At 41.2% G+C, this 21,031-nt stretch overlaps 1 protein-coding gene across 1 annotated transcript in view; it reads left to right on the forward strand.

The window, feature by feature from the left end:
* The window catches only part of myh14 (myosin, heavy chain 14, non-muscle), a gene marked incomplete at both ends in the record, with an annotated part of 100,746 nt that overhangs the window by 27,497 nt on the left and 52,218 nt on the right, over window positions 1-21,031 (forward strand). Inside the window, 9 exons of the mRNA XM_080748357.1 lie at window positions 3,621-3,648; window positions 8,368-8,482; window positions 9,625-9,672; window positions 10,746-10,757; window positions 12,776-12,868; window positions 14,198-14,261; window positions 14,648-14,746; window positions 18,377-18,520; window positions 20,444-20,658. Of these exons, the coding sequence (XP_080604483.1) occupies window positions 3,621-3,648; window positions 8,368-8,482; window positions 9,625-9,672; window positions 10,746-10,757; window positions 12,776-12,868; window positions 14,198-14,261; window positions 14,648-14,746; window positions 18,377-18,520; window positions 20,444-20,658 (818 nt within the window). The remainder of the gene's footprint in view (window positions 1-3,620; window positions 3,649-8,367; window positions 8,483-9,624; window positions 9,673-10,745; window positions 10,758-12,775; window positions 12,869-14,197; window positions 14,262-14,647; window positions 14,747-18,376; window positions 18,521-20,443; window positions 20,659-21,031) is intronic.

Raw genomic sequence — 21,031 nt, forward strand, 5'->3', positions numbered from 1 at the left:
TAGCACAGCTCCATCTGTTGGATGCATAACGCAACGGTAGCATCTATTATGTGCGCCTTATAGTCCGGTGCGCCTTATATATGAAAACAGTTCGAAAATAGACCATTCATTGACAGTGCGCCTTATAGTCCGGGGCGCCTTATAGTCCGGAAAATACGGTACATTAAATTTACCCTCATTGATTCTGGATGGGGACCCAAATACAAGGCCCTGGATGGGGACTCAAATGTATTTGTGTGAGAATCAATGGGGGTAAATTTACTTGACCCTTGACCCTAAATGTACCCATATTGATTCCCCATCCAGGCCCATGTATTTGGGTCCCCATCCAGAATCAATGGGGGTAAATTTACTATAATCTTTTTCTTTTTGTCTTAGGAATGCGACAAATACAAAAAAATATTATTGAACTCAAGTCTCCATGGTGTGACTAATCAATAGAAAAAAAGTCATTTTGGGTAGTGAACTACTCCTTTAAGTAGAAAATGTGAGTACTTTTTCCACCACTGTTTATAACTCACTTGTTCCCTCTCTCTCTCTCTCTCTCTCTCTCTCTCTCTCTCTCTCTCTCTCTCTCTCTCTCTCTCTCTCTCTCTCCCTCCCATCCCCTCTCTCTCATGCTGTGCAGTAGGTGTGTGTTAATGTGTAATAATTGAACCTGTAGGACTAGTCTGACTCTGAATTCTTCGGGGGTTTGTCCGTGGGAATCTTCAGACAGAGACAATGTGAGCCATTATTATCTCTCTCAGTCAGTGTAGTGTGGATTCCTGGCCTAGCCATGCAGTGAGCTAAACTTCTTTTGTAATCCTAGACAGTGTGGGGCAAACACAAATATCCTCTCGTGACTTTTGCGCACCTAATTATAGTTCAGTAAGACATATCTGGGATTTAAATAAAAAAATATATTTATTATTGAGCAATAATGTATCGACAAGCATATCGTCGTTGTCGGGTGAAAACCTTGTATGTCCAAAACCATTTGTTTTTGCATTTTTCACTTTAAAAATGATTTAAACTAGTGAAAACAGCAGATCTACAAGTGTGCTTGTAGATCTGCTGTTTTCACTACTTTCGTGCGACGGCCTTGTACGATGAAGCAGGGCTTTACTTTGCGAAAGAACATACACATTTGAAACTTGGAGAGACAAGGTTTCCACCCGACAACGACGATATATGACGCTTCGCATTGTGAAAAAATTCTGTACATACAGTAAAAATGGACACTCCTGGTTCACATATTACTGTAGTGTGTGGGTGTGTTTGTTTTTGTTGGTTTGGTTGTTTATTTGTATGATAGTAAGCTAACCTGAGAATGGATGAAGATTTATTTTAAATGTATTCAGAATAATCCTCCCTCCCTGCGCACCAGTTGTGAGCTTGTAACGTCATGCCGATAGGGACGCCAGCCAGGATGAAAATGTTTAAACTATTGGCTGTTTTGCTTCAAACAAAGGCCTCTACTTCTGAAAGGTTAAGGTACACAGTAGTGAGCCGAAGTTGTTTTGTACCAGAAGAAACAGTGGGAGAAACTAGGAATCTTGTTCTCCTCCTAATCTCTGCTCTCATGGAACAGTGCAGGGGTGTATTGCTATTGCCCACTTCATGTGTTGGTATTCAAGACAAGTGTGTCCCGATTTTGGGCAGGCGTTGATAGGTTGGACGATGCCTGTTGAGTGTCAACGAACGCTCTCTGGCAGGTGTTGCAGTCACTGGCTTGGACTGTTGTCAAACTTTGACAGGTTTGGCGTGAAACCAGGTTGTTGAACCTTTTGTTACACCCTGTTACTTGTGCAATAAGTCAGGCTTTTTGCAGCCGCGTGCATGTTGGAATGAAGAGACGGGTCTGTTCCTTATTTAGGCCTAGAATTATTGAATGCTTTAACCAGTGAAAAATAGCAGATATACAAGCTCACAGCGCTGCGAGCTTGTAGATCTGCAATTTTTGAAAAAGACGTGAAAATGTGTGCAAATCTTTGAATATATCTATTTTCAAAGCGAACGTTTGTAACTCAAATTTTGCTTTTGGGGGGTCCCTGGAACTACATATTTTGAGATGGGGGTCCTTGGCCAAATACATATCATTTTGGGGGTCCTTCACATGAAAAGGTTTGAGAACCACTGACATAGCAGTCTCTCAGGAACAGACTAACTGAGCTCCAGTTAAGTGAAAAGGACCTTTATTTGACGATGGCTGGCCAGATTGCTGACGTGTGTGTGTGTGTGTGTGTGTGTGTGCGTGCGTGTGTGTGTGCGTGCGTGCGTGCGTGCGTGCGTGCGTGCGTGCGTGCGTGCGTGTTTTGTATGGTGTGTGTATTGTGCAAAGGTTATGGGTGTATGTGTTGTGTGTGAGGTTTGAATTTGGAGATGCTCCACTTGCACAGGCCATGAAACTAGGGCAGGTGGGCCCTTAGATAACCTCCATTCCTCACCTCAAGCCTCACACTGAGAGGCAAAGGACTGTGATTAAGGCTTGCTGATGAGGTTTTATTTGTGTGTAATAAGCTCTATATGCAGAGGTGGGCAACCGTTTTGGGCATGTGATTTACCTTGCCTTTGGGAGGCTGAGTGGACATATCCACCCGCTTGGCTGCTAATCCGACAATAAGGCAAACACAGAATAAGTCGTTTAGTGCTAATGATGAAGACAAAATAAATTCTGACTATCCCTGAAGAACAGCTTTATGCGCGACATGTCAAGAAAATAATTCTTACCACTTTGTGCTTGGTGTCGTTATTACCAGCCTGTGAGCGTGCCAGAGTCTGGGGGTCCAGAAGGCGCGTGCCTATCTTTCTCACGTCACTTCAAGTAGATCGACCCCTTTTCCCCCGCCTCCCCGTTCGGAAATCTTCCAAACTAGAGAGAAGAAAATGCATGAAATGGAAAGAAAATAACACCACGCTCACAGAGGCGCTTCATGCCTCTGTGAAAACAATGAGACTGTAAATAGATCAGATATTGATCAGCTTCCTCGTAACGTGAATCTCAGACAACACGTTGTTTCTTAGCCGATGTGTCGACCATTCCAAAAGTCAAAAAAGTGGGAAAAGGGTTGATCTACTTGAAGCGACGTGTGAAAGATAGGCATGCCCTGAAGGCACCCGGGCGGTCACCAGCTGAGACCTGGCAACCACCATTCCACAGACCTTAGAATCACTTTTCAGCTTGGCGTATCTATTTGTTCTGGCGTGTCATCACAGGCGCACATTTCCAAAGAAATAAGGAGAAAACGTGAAACATTTCGACATAAAAAAAGATCTACAAGCTTACGACGTGTCGCAATGTGGCGTGGTGTGAGCTTGTAGATTGGCTATTTTCCCCATTTGCAGTACGACAAAGTAAATAGGGCTTAAGTGGTTCATGCTTAATAATTTGCAGTCTACTGGTCGCAGGTTCAAGTCTATACTCTTGGGCCTTGAGCAGGTTGAGCTGGATAAGCGTTTCCGATAAATAAATGACTAAAGCCTTATTCACACTGGATTAAAAACATAGACTTCCTCCGTAATCCATCCACAACATAATACTAATCCAGTGTGAATAGGACTGTTGATGTAAATAGAGGTACATGGTGTGGACTATGAAATAACACTGACATTTTATTCTGATCACTTTCTTTCCACAGATAGAGAGGATCAATCCATCCTTTGCACGTGAGTAGATGGTGTAGTCTGAGCATGTGCTTGCTTTGATTGTGGTAATGGCTTCTATGGTGTGTGTGTGTGTGTGTGTGTGTGTGTGTGTGTGTGCGCGTGCGTGCGTGCGTGCGTGCGTGCGTGCGTGCGTGCGTGTGTGCGTGCGTGTGCGTGTGCGTGTGCGCGTGTGCGTGTGTGTGTGTGTGTGCGCGTGCAATCAAATGTGTGTTTTCCTGTGGCCAACTACACCTCTATGTAATTATGTGTTTTGTGTATTTGTGCGTCATCAAACATATGCATGTTTTACCGATTCAGTTAAAAAATGCTTTTTTTTATATTTGTCGTGTACAGTATAGAAAATATAAAAAAAGCAGGATTTCTTTTTTGATAGATGGATTAAGCCAGCCCAAGGACCCCCTAGCTGAGAGACAGGGACCCCCACTGAAGATTAAACTTTTTTCTCAGATTTCATAGATAGTTGGATTCCTGCTAATGTGTATTTTCAGTTAGTTAGTTAACCTTTTAAACACTCAATATTTAGCCAACCATTGGCTCTGTACTTGGTCTGCTCTTTTTTTCGAGCTACACCAACAATAACTGATCTATACAAGCTGCGAGCCGGTGTGAGCTTTTTTTTTCAGCTAATGTTCCCCATCACAAAGATTTGCCCTGTAGTAACTCTGAGGACCCCTTGGCACGGGTTCCCAAATGTTTTCAGATCCAGAGTTCAGACCCAAAGGAGAAATGTAACCCTAACCCTCCCCCCAGGACCCAAACGTACAAAGAAAATTGAATTACCCGCTTATTTCCCTAGTAGATCTAAAAACTCACAATGCATCGCGTCGTTGTGAACTTACTGTTTTCACTTTTTGAAAAAGTATAAACTAGGACTTGACTAAGCTGAAATCTGTAAATCTTTTGAAAATCTTTAGGGGAAAACAAAATAATTATTCAAATTAAAAAATGTATATAATAATAAATAACATAATAAATAATATAGTTAATTATAGAAATTCCGGGATCTTTACTCGTAACCCATAAAAACAAAACAAGTCTACATCCCAAAATGGGTCAGTGCTTGAAACACTGCTCTAGTGTCTATGGTACTGTACATGCATGCATGCGTACAGTGCACACTATACGGATGTTTTCTGTCTGTCTGTCTATGTGTGTGTGTCATGTCTTCCTAACATAATGCCTCGCCTTGTGCTCCATATACAGTACGTCTGCATGTCGAGCTCGCTGTATGTTGTTCATCCTTCCTGTCATTGTAAAAGATCCCAGTTTAGGTTCATCCCGGGTCAGAGTCGGTCTCTAGCTCCATTCTGTGGCTGGACTCCCTGTGTGTGTTCTTCACAACACATGTATTTTTACCAACAGTAACACACAGGGGCGTCACAAGGGGGGGGGGGGGGGGGAGTGGGACTGAGTTACTAGGGCCCAAGGTGGAGGGGCCTTAATTATTTTATACTTTGGCTATTGGAAAAATAGCAGATATACAAGCTCACAGCGCGGCACCGAGTGCCGCGCTGCGAGCCTGTAGATCTGCTATTTTTGAAAAGTCGTGAAAATGTGTGCAAATCTTTGAATATAATGATTTTTTAAGCAAACATTTGCTTCTGGAGGGTCCCTGGAACTAAATATTTTGAGATGGGGTTCCGTGGCCAAATACATATCATTTTGGGGGTCCTTGACATGAAAAGGTTTGAGCACCACTGACATAGAAACATATAGGTTTTTCAAAAAACCTTAGATCGAAGGATTTGAAATATTCAAAGATTTTTCAAAAATAGCAGATCTACAAGCTTGCAGCGCGGCACTCTGTGCCACGCTGTGAGCTTGTATATCTGCTATTTTCCAATAGTTAAAGCACAAAATAATGCGTTCCCAGTTCCCCCTATGAAGAACATTCATGGGGGGCCCGCAGTGAATCCTTGTACCCGGGGCCCAGAATTTGGTGCGACAACCCTGCACACAACGCATGTATTTTTACCAACAGTAACACAGAACTGCCTCAGTACATCCTGAACACCTGCTCACTGTGTTTACAGCTCTGCCCGTATAACACACTGCATGGATTCTCTGTTCACCAATGCAGAAGGCTACTTTGTGAGGTCATGCGTGCCCTTGTGTGCGCGCGCGCTTGTGTGTCATTTAATGTGCAAACAGATGCTGTTTTTGTAACTATGACCATGTGTGTTAAGTTTACATGCCTGCGGTTTTGTGCAGGAGACATTTTTGTAAATAGAATGGGATTTATTGGTGCATACTTCTATGATCATGTAGTATGTGTGTATACAGTAAATACTACATTATAGTACGGTGTAACGGTAAAAGAAAAACATGGTTCAGTATGTATTCCGTTTATTTTCTTTATTTATTTGTGTTCAGTAAAGGGGGATGTATACAGAATATGTACATACAAAATGAGCTAAATGTTTGTTTTAAAGAGCTGAATTATAATATTCATCTTGATGTTTAGATGAGGTATAATTGCTAATGGCAACGAGCTGGTTCTCAGCAAACACAAACACCTCCTGTCTCTCATCTGCTGCCTCCTTACTGTAAAGTCTCTCTGCCAGATTTGTGCTCATAAATTAGTCATAAACAGGGGGAGTGTTTTGCAGAACATGCAGCTAACCTAAGCATGTTCCACTGAGGGCTGATGTGATGGGCAGGCCAGGCACCGTATAGCTCTCAGTCATGTAGCTCTGGATGGATGTCCATTAGGGGTGTAACGATACATTTGAACAACAATACGATACACATCACGATACATGGTTGACCATACGATATACGATACATGGACGATATTGGTTCATTCATGGCAATAGGATGCGATGCGATTCAATGATTTAAAATCGATATAGTAACTATTTTTTAAAGACATAAAATCTGTGTGAAACGTGTCAATAGAGCAGGTTTTTAGGGCTATTATTATGGATATAACTAAGTAAACACTTATTCTTTAGCAAATATATGGACATTATATTACAACACATATGGACAAACCTGCACCTTGACATGAACACAGAAATTACACACATTTATCGATAGACCAAGAGTAGCTACATGGAATGGAAAAGTACCGGTAATTAGACCCCTCTTTTTTAATTTTCCCTCTTAAAATTGCTAAACACAAGGCACAAATATGTAGTTTCCATACAATCGATTATTTACCGATTATTTGCACTGTAAAACGATACGATACGATATACAGAGCCAAACGATAAGATATTTGCTTTTGCATATCGATAGTAGATCATTGCAAATTAAATTTAGGCCTAGAATTATTGAATGCTTTAACCAGTGAAAAATAGCAGGTATACAAGCTCACAGCGCGGCACCAAGTGCCGCGCTGCGAGCTTGTAGATCTGCTATTTTTGAAAAAGCCGTAAAAATGTGTGCAAATCTTCGATATGTATTTTCAAAGCGAACGTTTGTAACTCAAATTTTGCTTCTGGGTGGTCCCTGGAACTAAATATGTTGAATGGGGGTCCTTGGCCAAATAAATATCATTTTGGGGGTCCTTCACATGAAAAGGTTTGAGAACCACTGACATAGTGGTCTCTCAAGAACAGACCAACTGAGCTCCATTTAAGTGAAAAGGACATTTTCTTTGACGATGGCTGGCCAGATTGCTGACATAGAAACATAGTTTTTTCAAAAAATCTTCGAAGGATCCAAAAGACACTTATAGAATGGGGTCAAAATTCTAATTTTCACGTTTTTTCAAAAATAGCAGATCTACAAGCTCGCGCCGTGCTGTGAGCTTGAGCAGATGCCTCGGACATGTCAGCGGTGAGAGTAACGGCTAAGACCTGGAATGCATCTGCGTTAGACTTGAGAACCACTTAAACATGCTTTTTAGCTATTAAAAAATAGCAGATCTACAAGCTCGCTGCTAATTTTGAAAAATCTTGAAAATGTTTGCAAGTCTTTGAATATTTTTGACCAGATTCTATAAATGTCTTCTAAATCGGTGGTTCTCAAACCTTTTCATGTCAAGGACCCCTTCAAAATGACATGTATTTGGCCACGGACCCCCATCTCAAAATATGTTGTTCCAGGAACCCCCCCAGAAGCAAACATTTGAGTTACAAATGTTTGCTTTTAAAAAGATATATTGAAAGATATCAAGATTTTTCTAAAATAGCAGATCTACAAGCTTGCAGTGCGGCACTCTGTGCCGCGCTATGAGCTTGTATATCTGTTATTTTTCAATGGTTAAAGCATAAAATAATGGTTAAAGTGGTTCCAAGTCTAAATGGTTTTAACATTCACATTGTGCCGTTCCAAATGAGCCAACATGTTTGGCGTGTTTCCATAGCCAACTGCTACTGCTGAACAATGCTGGGCACACTGCTTTTGTCTTTCTCTGTTGTTGCATTGTTGTCACCTGCCAACATGACAGGCTTTAGGGCTAAACGTGCTTTCTTTGTAGTACAGAATGTTGTTCTCTTTGGGTTTTTTCGCCGCTCTTTCGGTACACGGTCGTACCGAACGAAGACCCTGTACCGAAACAGTTTGGTACGAATATATGTACCGTTACACCCCTAATATTTATACAGTACTGTATATGACTGTCTGTGAATGTAAATGTCCGTAAATATACTGTGTGTGTGTGTGTGTGTGTGTGTGTGTGTGTGTGTGTTTGTGTGTGTGTGTGTGCGTGTGTGCGTGTGTGTGTGTGTGTGCGTGTGTGCGTGCGTGTGTGCGTGCGTGTGTGTGTTCCAGTGGCGAGTCTGGTGCAGGCAAGACTGAGAACACAAAAAAAGTCATCCAGTATCTGGCTCATGTGGCCTCCTCCCACAAGACAGGCACTCTGGGAAGAAACAAAGAGTCAATGCAGGTATGAAACAAGGACTGAATGCTATTAAACAAGGAGTCAATGCAGATACTGTATGAAAGAAGGAGTAAATAAAGATTTGAAACATTGAAACGTTGACATAGGTTTGTCACAGAGCAGGACAAGAAAGCCGGTTGTCTTTGTTGCTTGTTTGTGAAATAGATAGTTCTTTAAAGAAGTATGGCTATAATAACTGTAACTGTAATAACCGTTTGGTTGCCATATTATCTTCTATTATCTATTATATCTTCTTCCACTCTTTTCTGATTTCCATTCCAATAATTATGGAGTCTTACCAGGGTAGAGAACTTTCTTTTTTTTTTTTCTTGCCCTATTTTACATCTAAAAGGGGAATAAAATGGCTGGCAGTGTAGACAAAATAATTAACCAGCATTGTGTTCATGTCCCACCCAACCTGGAGTCTCCTCTCTAATCCAGTGGTTCTCAACCTTTTCAGGCCGCGACCCCCCAAAACAATCACACCCTGACAGGAGTTGAGGCATTACATTTAGTTGGACAGACACACACTGTGAAAATAGCCGATCTACAAGTTCACAACGCATCTGCTGTTTTCACAGTGTTTGCCTCGTTTTTTGCCGTTTTGTTGATTACTTTTGATGCAGTAATGGTTTTGAGGTATTAAAAAGGTCTTAAAAGTCCTCAAATTGTCACGTCACCCTGTCAAAATCATGTGTTGGTCAGGGTCCCCAAATTATTGTGGGGGGTCCCCAGATGATTAACTTAATGTGCAACATTGTTTTCTCTCTCAACAGTAAACAAACCAACATAAAGTTTACGTGTATAGAGGGTATCTGCACATTTCTAAAGTGACACTTTGAGGACTTTTCAATACCTCTAAAGTGACAAATTAAACATCGGCCAAATTGTCAAACATTAGAGGCAGAAATTGTGAAAATAGCCGATCTACATGCTCACAACGCCTCGCAACGCCATGACGTTATAAAAAATAATGATGCGGGTGGGGGGGGGGGGGGGGGGGTCCCCAGTTAAAATATGATTATTTTGGGGGTCACAGCCTGAAAAGGTTGACAACCACTGCTCCTAATCAATGACGCCTGTCCTGTCATTTCATATAACATCATATCATTTTAACTTTCCTCTCTCTGTCTCTCATGCGTGTTCAGACGGACGGCAGTAGGTCTCTGCCAAGAGGTAGTTCTTTAGTCAACAGGGTGAGTGGACCCTGTTCTGTCCTGTCCCTTTCTCTCTTCTGTCCTTCTCTGCCTAATCCAGGGGTCTTCAACATTTTCAGGCCAAGGACCCCTTAGCTGAGAGCGAGATGAAGCAGGGACCCCCACAACCTGTTAATAGATTCCATATAGTTTCATCGTTTAACAGCACAATCATCATTTTGAATTCATGTCAATTTGTTTTTCAGATAGTTAACCACTTGAACTGTCAATACTTAATAAACTTTACCTTTCACCCTGTACTTAGTCTGCTCTTTTTCCCCTCTACACCAAAGCTCTTTGCCAAAAATAGACGATCTACAAGCTCACAACGCCTCGCGCTGCGAGGCGTTGTGAGCTTGTAGATTGGCTATTTTCTGCTAAAGTTCTCAGAATATGGACGCTAGGGTTCAGGTGGTTAATATAAAAAACTCAAAAGATTTGGAGGACCGCCTGTAGTAACTCTGAGGACCCCCCAGGGGTCCCGGACCCCCTGTTGAAGACCCCTGGCCTAATGATCTCTGGCCATGCCACCGGCTAACCCACATAATGATCTCAAACCTGAAAAGGAGTCTTTCACCCAAAACCCATCTGAGCAACCTTCTGTGTCTCAGTCTCTCATTGGAACTTAGCCATGAAAGATTGTAAACTGCAGTACGATGAGTTCATTAGATATTGTTTATAAGGCTTTTATTTTATTTATTTGCAGTTTAATGATTCCTGTCACATATATTGTTGTACAGTATTTACTGCAAAACACACAAAGAATTATATTACATATTATTTTTATTTTCTGTAAAGGATAACAAATGTTTTCTGTTATACAGTTTCAAGTTCATGTGTGTGAGGCTATTTTCTAAATAAATTGACCGGGTGTATTTGGTGAAATTCTCCTTTAGATGGGTTACCACTTAAGTGACAATCCTTGGACTGTATCTTTAGTTTTTTGCTTTGTTCTTTTTGGCTTTTTTTCCTGTCGTCTTATGTTTTTATTTGTTGTTTGTTTACCTCATTAATTTGTTCACCCTTCCACCCCACCCCACCCCACATTTTTTCCCCCCTTCGACTGTTTTCAGAGTGTACAATATGTGAGTATTGAACGTATCCAGTCTGCTGTTATGAGCTTCAGATACATTCAGGGTGCTTGAAGATAGATCTGGATTGTTAAAGAGCTGATGTGACTCCTTATCATACAAATACGTTGGGCTGGGCAATAAATATTATCACGATGTTGTCGTGATATAAGACTAGAAATCGTCTGGGATTTTGGATATCATAATATCGTGATATGACATAAGCATTGTCTTCTCCGGGTTTTAATCATCGCCATATTTACACTTCACAAAATACATTTGATATATCGTCACTGTCGGGCAGAAACCTCGTTTCAAATGTGTGTGTTTTTTTCGTTAAGTAAAGCCCTACCTCATCATACAAGAGAGTTGCACAAAATTAGTGAAAACTGTTTTCACTAGTTTAAATCATTTTTAAAATGGTAAATACCAAACGAATGGTTTTGGACATACAGTGTTTCCACCCGACGACAACGATATGTGACAATGCAATAATATTGGCAGTTCGTACAAACCTGCCATGGAGATGTTTGGTCCATATCGCCCAGCCCTACAGATAAAGGGGGTCATTTCTACTCTGCATTGTATATTTCTGTTTGTGTGGCCTCTGACTGAAGCTTAGAGGGTTTCTCTGTGCGCTGCTGGCTTTGCTGTAGCATCTCTGGGTGGATGCGGGCTGTATTTATAGAACAATAGCAGCTAAATGCAACAGGCATTTACCTGTAGGGTAGTTCTGCATTCCTCTCGGAGAAGTTGTTTCTGCGTGTGTGTGTGTGTGTGTGCGCGTGCGGCCGTGCGTGCGTGTGTGCGTGGACTTGAGTGTGCATCTATGTGGCTTATAGTTTTGCCTCTCTTACATACTTTGCCTGCTTTTGCAACCTACCCCCCCCCCCCCCTGCCCCCCAAAACACACACACTACATTTAACTCCAACCTCCCCTTTAGATCCCATTCCCGTTGGATTCCTGACCATTCCCACCCGTTCCACCTCCCACCACCCGATCTTTATTTCTGACTTTCCCGCTCCCGCCCACAGCGATATTTATTTAGTCCCACAATATTTTCAACAGGACCCAAATACTGTACATTGCATACATAGGTGAACTAGTTAGCTCAGTAGGTAATAAAGGAGATGCATATACCTGTCAGTAACTTCAGCGTTCTGAAATGATGATCTCCTCCTCCAGTTACAACAGTAGCAATTAAGACATGTCAGACCCTTGCTTCGCTTTTGCTTTGTCATCTCCTGCTTTGGTGGTATAACTGAAGAGTCTCCTTACATAATGAAATACATGTGTCTGCTGTTTCAACAAATAATGACGTCTGCTACACACAGCATACTAACTAAGACACAAATAAACATGAAAAACAAGCCATAATAGCATTATGGAACAGAGCTCTTCAGTTGCTATTAAGCCAATGTATCTGTCTAAAACTGAATGCAACACTCTGAATGGTGACCTTCCAGGATGCATTAGACCAGTGGTTCTCAAAGGGCGCTTTTCGACCGGCAAAGAACCGGTTCGGGTTCTTTCTCCCGCCTATGGGATGAACCAGAGGTGAGCTTTTCCACCGAGAACCGAGTTGATTCCGAACCGTAAAAGTTGGTTCAGAACGAGAACCACAAAATCCTTGGTTCCTCTGGTTCGATCTGGTGGAAACGCAAGCCGGTTCGCAAGAACAAACCAAGGTTCCAAGAAAGTTTAACGGCACTGGTTCTGGAACCAAGGTTCTTTTGGTGGAAAAGGCCCCAAAGTGGATTCCTGGGACTCTGTGGGTTCCTTTAGGGGGGTCTACATTGACCCATACAAGTCTGTAACTCTGACAGTGTACAAATGGAACCAAATGAACCCTGATGGGATTATTTGGTTCCATTTGTACACTGTCAGAGTTGAGCTAAGACCTTGAAATGTGAAAGTTTGAGAAACACTCAATTAGACTTCCATGTGGTGGTGAATGATGCTGACACACACAGCTATGTGCCCAGTGTCAGGTGTCTGATCCCTGCCGTGTCCTGTGCTGTCTGTCCCCCAGGGGGAGCTGGAGAGGCAACTTCTGCAGGCCAACCCCATCCTCGAGGCCTTCGGGAACGCCAAGACCGTCAAGAATGACAACTCCTCCAGATTTGTAAGAACAGGGTCTGGGTTTAGTACAGTAGTTAGTTTCAATCGAATGAAGACGGGAGTTAGTGACACAAAAACACTGACATTTTATCAAATAAAATAAAGCGTACAAAGTGAAAATAGCTGTCCACCGCTGCAGAGGCTGGGGTTTGATTCCCGGGCATTGGTACCTCAGATTTGGCGGTGCGCTACCTTCAAAATGTGCAGTGTTTGTAGCTGAGAATCCGGCAGGGGTCTTTGTCCTTGACACTGAATTGGTTGTGGGAGATAATGTGAACCTCTGTGCTGTTGATTACACGCTACTCATGAAACCCCTCACTGTGAGGTGTCAGGCATGTGATACATAGCTACACCTTCCTAGCCTCGCAAGCCATCCCGAGCTATGTCATCACCAATGTGCTTCCTTTCTCGGTCTGGTGTCCCTCAAATAGAGTCTCTTTATGAGAATTTAGGTCTCAATTTCCAATCAAAAGGCTGCATTTCGAGCGAACCCGCCTCACACCGCTCCTGATTGGTTGAGCGGCTGCTACAGCTCTCGCATTTTGTAAACAAAGATGGCGGACCCCATGTCCGACGCGAGTTCACAAATCGCAAATAAAAGCTGCATTAAGCGAAGTTTTATCTGAAATAAAACGCATCTCAAAACTTAAAAACGAACAACAGTTTGCACCTTTGGAATTTCTGTCTGGAAAAGACGTATTTGATGTTCTCCCGACGATGTTTTGATGCGCTGATGACTACTGACTGGACCTGTCAGTCAAAGTAAGTAACTACGTCATCGCGTAATGCATTGTCTATGGAGAACTCCCAGACTCTCCTTTTGGAGAGTCTGGCTGTTGGGCTGTTGCGAGGCTAACACCTTCCACCATCTGTGTGTGTGTGTGTGTGTGTGTGTGTGTGTGTGTGTGTGTGTGTGTGTGTGTGTGTGTGTGTGTGTGTGTGTGTGTGTGTGTGTGTGTGTGTGTGTGTGCGTGTGCGCGACTGCGCGTGTGCGTGTGCGTGCGTAATGGGAATTGACAATGACTATGGAACACTGACAAAAGTTGGAAATAAGTCAATTCTGTTGGTCAAGTTCGTTTGTGAAATTGAATAAGAACAGAATAAGAACAGCAAATAGAATCAGAACCAGTCATCAAAGGGAGATTGAAACCACATTGGTGGCAGGAGGGGTGTGAGGCCTGTGATATTTGCAGATTTTAATATCTATGCTTTCTGACCTTTTTATGTGGGAAAACTATGTCAAACCACATATTAACATGTCTGGAGGTGACTTTAGCGTGTTCTCTAGTCGTCAAGTGAACATTAAACAAAATGTCTCCCTCTCTCTCTTCAGGGTAAATTCATCCGTATTAATTTTGATGTGGCGGGCTACATCGTTGGTGCCAACATTGAGACCTGTATCCTTTGATGAAGTTCTGCTTAGGAGAATTGACTTCAGACAGTGTAATCATAGCATAAGCCTTTTACAAATGTTGTCTTGGTGAAATTGGTTTATTAACATGAGTGCACATTGACAGACATGACTGTACTGTAATAGCCACTGATGAATTAAAACCTTGTTTACAATGGCGCATGTCATGATTACATGGTGTATTTTCAGCAGTATATACAGTTGTACCATAATACTGTTGTACTGAGCAGATGGAGTAAATAGATTTACTACTGTTACTGATACCATAAAAAGATGTACTGGCATGCTGTATATACTGTAGATACAGATCATTATTATTATGATGTGTTAGTGCTTCTGTGTGCCGTGGCCGATCTTGACCTATGAGCCCAGACCTGCTAGAGAAGTCTCGGGCCATCCGTCAGGCCAAAGACGAGAGGACCTTCCATGTCTTCTACCAGATGCTGTGCGGAGCGTCAGAAGAGATGAGGGGTGAGAGAGGCAGAGAACGCTATGCTGATGCAGCAGTCAGTGACACAAACACCACACAAAAAATATATCGTCACTGTCCGGCAGAAACCTTGTATCTCCCAAGTTTCAAATTTGTATGTTTTTTCGCGAAGTAAAGCCCTGCTTCATCATACAAGGCTGTTGCACAAAAGTAGTGAAAACAGCAGATCTACAAGCACACAACGCCTCGCGGTGCGAGGCGTTGTGTGCTTGTAGATCGGCTGTTTTCACTAGTTTAGTTACGGTATTTTTTTTTAAATGATAAAAACTAACGGTTTTGGACATACAAGGTTTCCACCCGACAATGACGATAGTTTCATCTAGATGCAAATGTATGCTATGAGAATATGGCTGAAATGGGATTGAAAAGAATAGAAGTCCGCACAACAGCTGATGCTCCACAGTGTTTATTAGGTTTTAAAACACTGACATAAAGTATGACGACGTTTTGGCCCATCAGGTGGCCTTCATCAATATGGCTGAAATGATCATACTAGTTTTAGCTGGGAGGGAATTCGTAAACATTGGGCACTTGGTGACAAGTTTTTGATTTTTGGTATGGTGTTAGGTATGGGTATAAGGTTTTCAAAAACCATCGCAAACAAAATGGGCTCGCCCCCTAGTGGTCTGTTTGCGATGAATCAAATATTCGATACATCAGTATATGGTTGAAACCCCAAATAATTGATAAAAGAGATTTTTCAATGGATTCTGTTACTATTGGGTATGATAAACAACATACTAAAAAATCTGGAAAAAATAACTACCGGAAAGGCACAATTTTCAAGATGGCGTCCACGATGGCTGCCGGGAGCTGAAAATGCCTATAAACTGGGTTTTAATGTGTAAAAATTCATAATAAATCTGCACTTGGTGAAGAGTTTTAGATTTTTGGTATGGTGTTAGGTATGGGTATAAGGTTTTCAAAAACCATCGCAAACAAGTTGGGCTCGCCCCCTAGTGGTCTGTTTGCGATGAATCAAATATTCGATACATCAGTATATGGTTGAAACCCCAAATAATTGATAAAAGAGATTTTTCAATGGATTCTGTTACTATTGGGTATGATAAACAACATACTAAAAAATCGGGAAAAAACAACTACCGGAAAGGCACCATTTTCAAGATGGCGTCCACGATGGCTGCCGGGAGCTGAAAATGCCTATAAACTGTGTTTTAATGTGTAAAAATTCATAATAAATCTGCACTTGGTGAAGAGTTTTAGATTTTTGGTATGGTGTTAGGTATGGGTATAAGGTTTTCAAAAACCATCGCAAACAAGTTGGGCTCGCCCCCTAGTGGTCTGTTTGCGATTAATCAAATATTCGATACATCAGTATGGTTGAAACCCCAAATAATTGATAAAAGAGATTTTTCAATGGATTCTGTTACTATTGGGTATGATAAACAACATACTAAAAGTTTAGGAAAAAATAGCTACCGGAAAGCCATCATTTTCAACATGGCGTCCACGATGGCTGCCGGGAGCTAAAAATGCCTATTTAATGTGTAAAAAAAATCATATAAAATATGCACTTGGTGAAGAGTTTTTGAATTTTGGCATGGTGTTAGGTATGGGTATAAGGTTTTCAAAAACCATCACAAACAAGTTGGGCTCGCCCCCTAGTGGTCTGTTTGCAATGAATCAAATATTAGATAGGTCAGTATATTGTAGACCACTAGGGGGTGAGCCCAACTTGTTTGTGATAGTTTTTGAAAACCTTATACCCATACCTAACACCATGTCAAAATGTAAAAGCTAGTTACCAAGTGCATATTTTATATGAATTTTTGCACATTAAATAGGCATTTTTAGCTCCCGGCAGCCATCGTGGACGCCATCTTGAAAATAATGGCTTTCCGGTAGTTATTTTTTCCTAAACTTTTAGTATGTTTTTTATCATACCCAATAGTAACAGAATCCATTGACAAATCTCTTTTATCAATTATTTTGGGTTTCAACCATATACTGACAGATCTACTATTGTATTCATTGCAAACAGACCTCTAGGGGGCGAGACCAACTTGTTTGCGATGGTTTTTGAAAACCTTATACCCATACCTAACACCATACCAAAAATCTAAAACTCTTCACCAAGTGCAGATTTATTATGAATTTTTACACATTAAAACACAGTTTATAGGCATTTTCAGCTCCCGGCAGCCATCGTGGACGCCATCTTGAAAATGGTGCCTTTCCGGTAGTTATTTTTTCCAGATGTTTTAGTATGTTGTTTATCATACCCAATAGTAACAGAATCCATTGAAAAATCTCTTTTATCAATTATTTGGGGTTTCAACCATATACTGATGTATCGAATATTTGATTCATCGCAAACAGACCACTAGGGGCAAGCCCAACTTGTTTGCGATGGTTTTTGATAACCTCATACCCATACCTAACACCATACCAAAAATCTAAAACTCTTCATCAAGTGCAGATTTATTAGGAATTTTTACACATTAAAACCCAGTTTATAGGCATTTTCATCTCCCGGCAGCCATCGTGGACGCCATCTTGAAAATGGTGCCTTTCCGGTAGTTATTTTTTCCAGATATTTTAGTATGTGGTTTATCATACCCAATAGTAACAGAATCCATTGAAAAATCTCTTTTATCAATTATTTGGGGTTTCAACCATATACTGATGTATCGAATATTTGATTCATCGCAAACAGACCACTAGGGGGCGAGCCCAACTTGTTTGCGATGGTTTTTGTAAACCTTATAACCATACCTAACACCATACCAAAAATCAAAAACTTGTCACGAAGTGCCCAATTTTGATGTTTTTTGACGGATTCCCTCCCAGCTATTTATTGTTTCGCATTTAAGCACGTCAGCTCTATTTTACACAACAATTTGCCAATCTACAAAATCACAACATGTCACCATTCGACGCATTATGAGGATTTCCACTATTTTCCTAAAACATTGAATGCCTAACACTTATGTTGCAATGATTTTTTCTCTTCAATGTCTCGCGTTGCCATGGTTACCATAGACTTCCATGTAATTGTGCAATTGTGTAAAAAGTGCACGCCCATGCCTAGATGATGCACCACGTGTGTAGATGCTGTTCACAGCTTTCAAACAAAAAAGTCCGCTTGGAAATCCGTTCAGGCATTCATGATTTATGGGCCATTATGTTTTCTTCAGATGTAAACAAACATGGCTGCCATGTTTGAAAGAATGGGTTGGTATGGGGGTTAAACATGCAATTTCGCGATCGCGATCATGCCTAATACATTTCTGGAGGTCCAAAAAAAATTTTTGAAAAAAAAAATTGAAAAAAAAATAATGTTTTTTTTTTTCAAAAACGGCCCAAACTCGGGAAACTCTGGGTTGGCACAGCGTTGGTATCAATAAAAACTCGGGAAACTCGGGGTTGGCACCAGATGTGTGATTATACTGTGATCATATGATCATGAATATTGATGATGATAATTATTTTTGTATTGCTCTTTCCTATTGCACACATTCTAAGCCTATTCGTTTCTTCTAACTGTGACAAACCAAAATTACGATCATGCACAGCTTAAAGTGCCGCAGTGGTAAAAATTGTATTGATTTGTGAATTGTCCGTCTCATCTCCTCCTCTCTCCTCTCTAGCGGAGCTGTTGCTGGGCACTGCTGATGAATACCGCTTCCTCAGCCAGGGCTCTGTGCCTCTTCCTGGCCAGAGTGACGCCGAGAACTTCACTCAGACCATGGACTCAATGACCATCATGGGCTTCAACACGGAGGAGGCCATGTGTAAGATGATAATGATAATATTAAACCCATTTAGGCCTAGAATTATTGAATGCTTTAACTATTGAAAAATAGCAGATATACAAGCTCACAGCGCGGCACCGAGAGCAAATCTTTGAATACCGGTATATGTATTTTTAAAGCGAACGTTTGTAACTCAAATTTAGCTTCTGGGTGGTCCCTGGAACGAAATATTTTGAAATGGGGGTCTGTGGTCAAATACATATAATTTTGGGGGTCCTTCACATGAAAAAGTTTGAGAACCACTGACATAGTAGTCTCTCAAGAACAGACTAACTGAGCTCCAGTTAAGTGAAAAGGACCTTTTCTTTGACGATGGCTAACCAGATTGCTGACATAGAAACATAGCTTTTTCAAAAAAACCTTAGAAGGATTCAAAAGCCACTTATAGAATTGGGTCAAAATTCTAATTTTCACAATTTTTCAAAAATAGCAGATGTACAAGCTCGCAGCGTGGCACTCGGTGCCACGCTGTGAGCTTGTAGATCTGCTATTTTTTAATAGTTAAAGCATAAAATAATAATACACAATAATGTGTACCCGTTCTGAATCGGTTAATAAAACGTAATAATAATACTACTAATAGTTCTGTCCCTCTGCATTGAACTCATCCTAACTATTAGGAGCAGTGGGGATTCCCACTGAGAAGAGAAGTCGCTGCAACAAAGCAGAAGGCCCGCAGCACTCCAAATGTAATAAAGTCTTTACGGTGCACGTTGGGAACTGGACAAAGCCAGATGTTGGAGCTTAGCTCCTTCCATGAGCACCACTCAAAAATCAGTGACCTTCAAGCTAGTTGTGAGCTTGTAATGCCTACATGCTAGGGGTGTAACGATACATTTTAATAGTGATTCGATACATATCACGATACATGGCTGACGATACGATACATGGACGATATTGGTTCATTCATGGCGATACGATACGATTCGATTCAATTATTTATATTATTACGATATAGTAAGTATTTAGCAAAGAAATTAAATCTGTGTGAAAGGTGTGGATAGTGCAGGTTTTTAAGGGAAACATGTATTATTATGGATATAAATAAGTAAACACAGTGATTATCTGCCAAATACATGGACATTGTATATTGACAAACCTGCACCTTGACATGCACACAGAGATTACACACATTTATCGATAGACCAGTGTAGCTATATGGAAAGGAAAAGTAATTAAACCCCTCATTTAAATTTTTTCTTCTTAAAAATGCTAAATACAATGCACAAGTAGGTAGTATCAATACAATCGATTCTTTGCACTGCCGATTCGGTACGATACAAAATAAAACGATACGATTCGATTTGAGCTGTTTTCATTTCGATATACTTTGATTTTTTAAGTTAAAAAACGATATTTCGATACAGTTACTATATCGTTACACCCCTACTAAACCAAGGGTTCCCAAACTTTTTTGTCTCAGGGAACCCCATAAATATTGTTTTAATCCGAGGCACCCCTACCTTATAATTTTCACTCCCAGCACCTTATATTTATAGCATATCGTCGTTGTCGGGTGGAAACCTTGTATGTTCAAAACCGTTCATTTTTATTTATTTATCATTTATAAAATATACTAAACTAGTGAAAACAGCCGACAGTGATGATATTTTAGTGATTATGTTGCGAGGAAAACGTTGAGATAATAGCCATTTTGGTTAGAACTGACTGAAAATAACTTTGTACTTCAAGTTTAAAATGATACTAAATCATTTTTCAAGTGTCCAAATAAATTCCAAATATTATCAAATGATCTCGCAGGACCCCTGGACTGCCGTTGCGGCACCCCAGTGTGCCCCGTCACCCACTTTGAAAACCCCTGGTCTAAACAACATCAGCAACTGCTGAATGGTGGTTCAAATGTCTGTCTGTCTGTCTGTCTGTCTGTGTGTCTTTGGACAGCCATGCTGAAGGTGATCTCTGCCGTGCTCCAGTTTGGGAACATCTCCTTCACCAAGGAGAAGAACCAGGACCAGGCCTCCATGCCGGACGACACGGCAGCCCAGAAGCTGTGTCACCTCCTGGGCATCAGCGTGCTGGAGTTCTCCAGGGCCATCCTCACCCCCAGGATCAAAGTGGGACGGGAGTACGTCCAGAAGGCCCAGACCAAAGAGCAGGTGAGGCTGTCAGTCTTAAAGGACAAGTGAGATCTGTCAATCAATCTTGAATATATTAATCCAGTGGTTCGCAACCTGTGGGTCCCCAAAATTATTTTGGGGGTCGCCAGATGATTAACTTAAAGGCCCTCTTCACCTCTGGGACAACCAGATCTTATTTTATTGTTGTTTGCGACACGATCATGCTGCATCATATGATGCAAAATGCATCACTAGTCATGCTGAAATACTAAAATATCTCAAAACAGATTGATTCAGAAAAAATAACTCAGGATTGTGTTGGTCGTGTCCCAAACAACAATAAAATAAGATCTGGTTGTCCCAGAGGTGAAGTGGGCCTTTAATGTGCAACATTGTTTTCCCACTCAACAGT

This window comes from Nannobrachium achirus, assembly GCF_963921795.1.
Source record: "Nannobrachium achirus genome assembly, chromosome: 2".
In the NCBI taxonomy this organism is placed as follows: Eukaryota; Metazoa; Chordata; class Actinopteri; order Myctophiformes; family Myctophidae; genus Nannobrachium; species Nannobrachium achirus.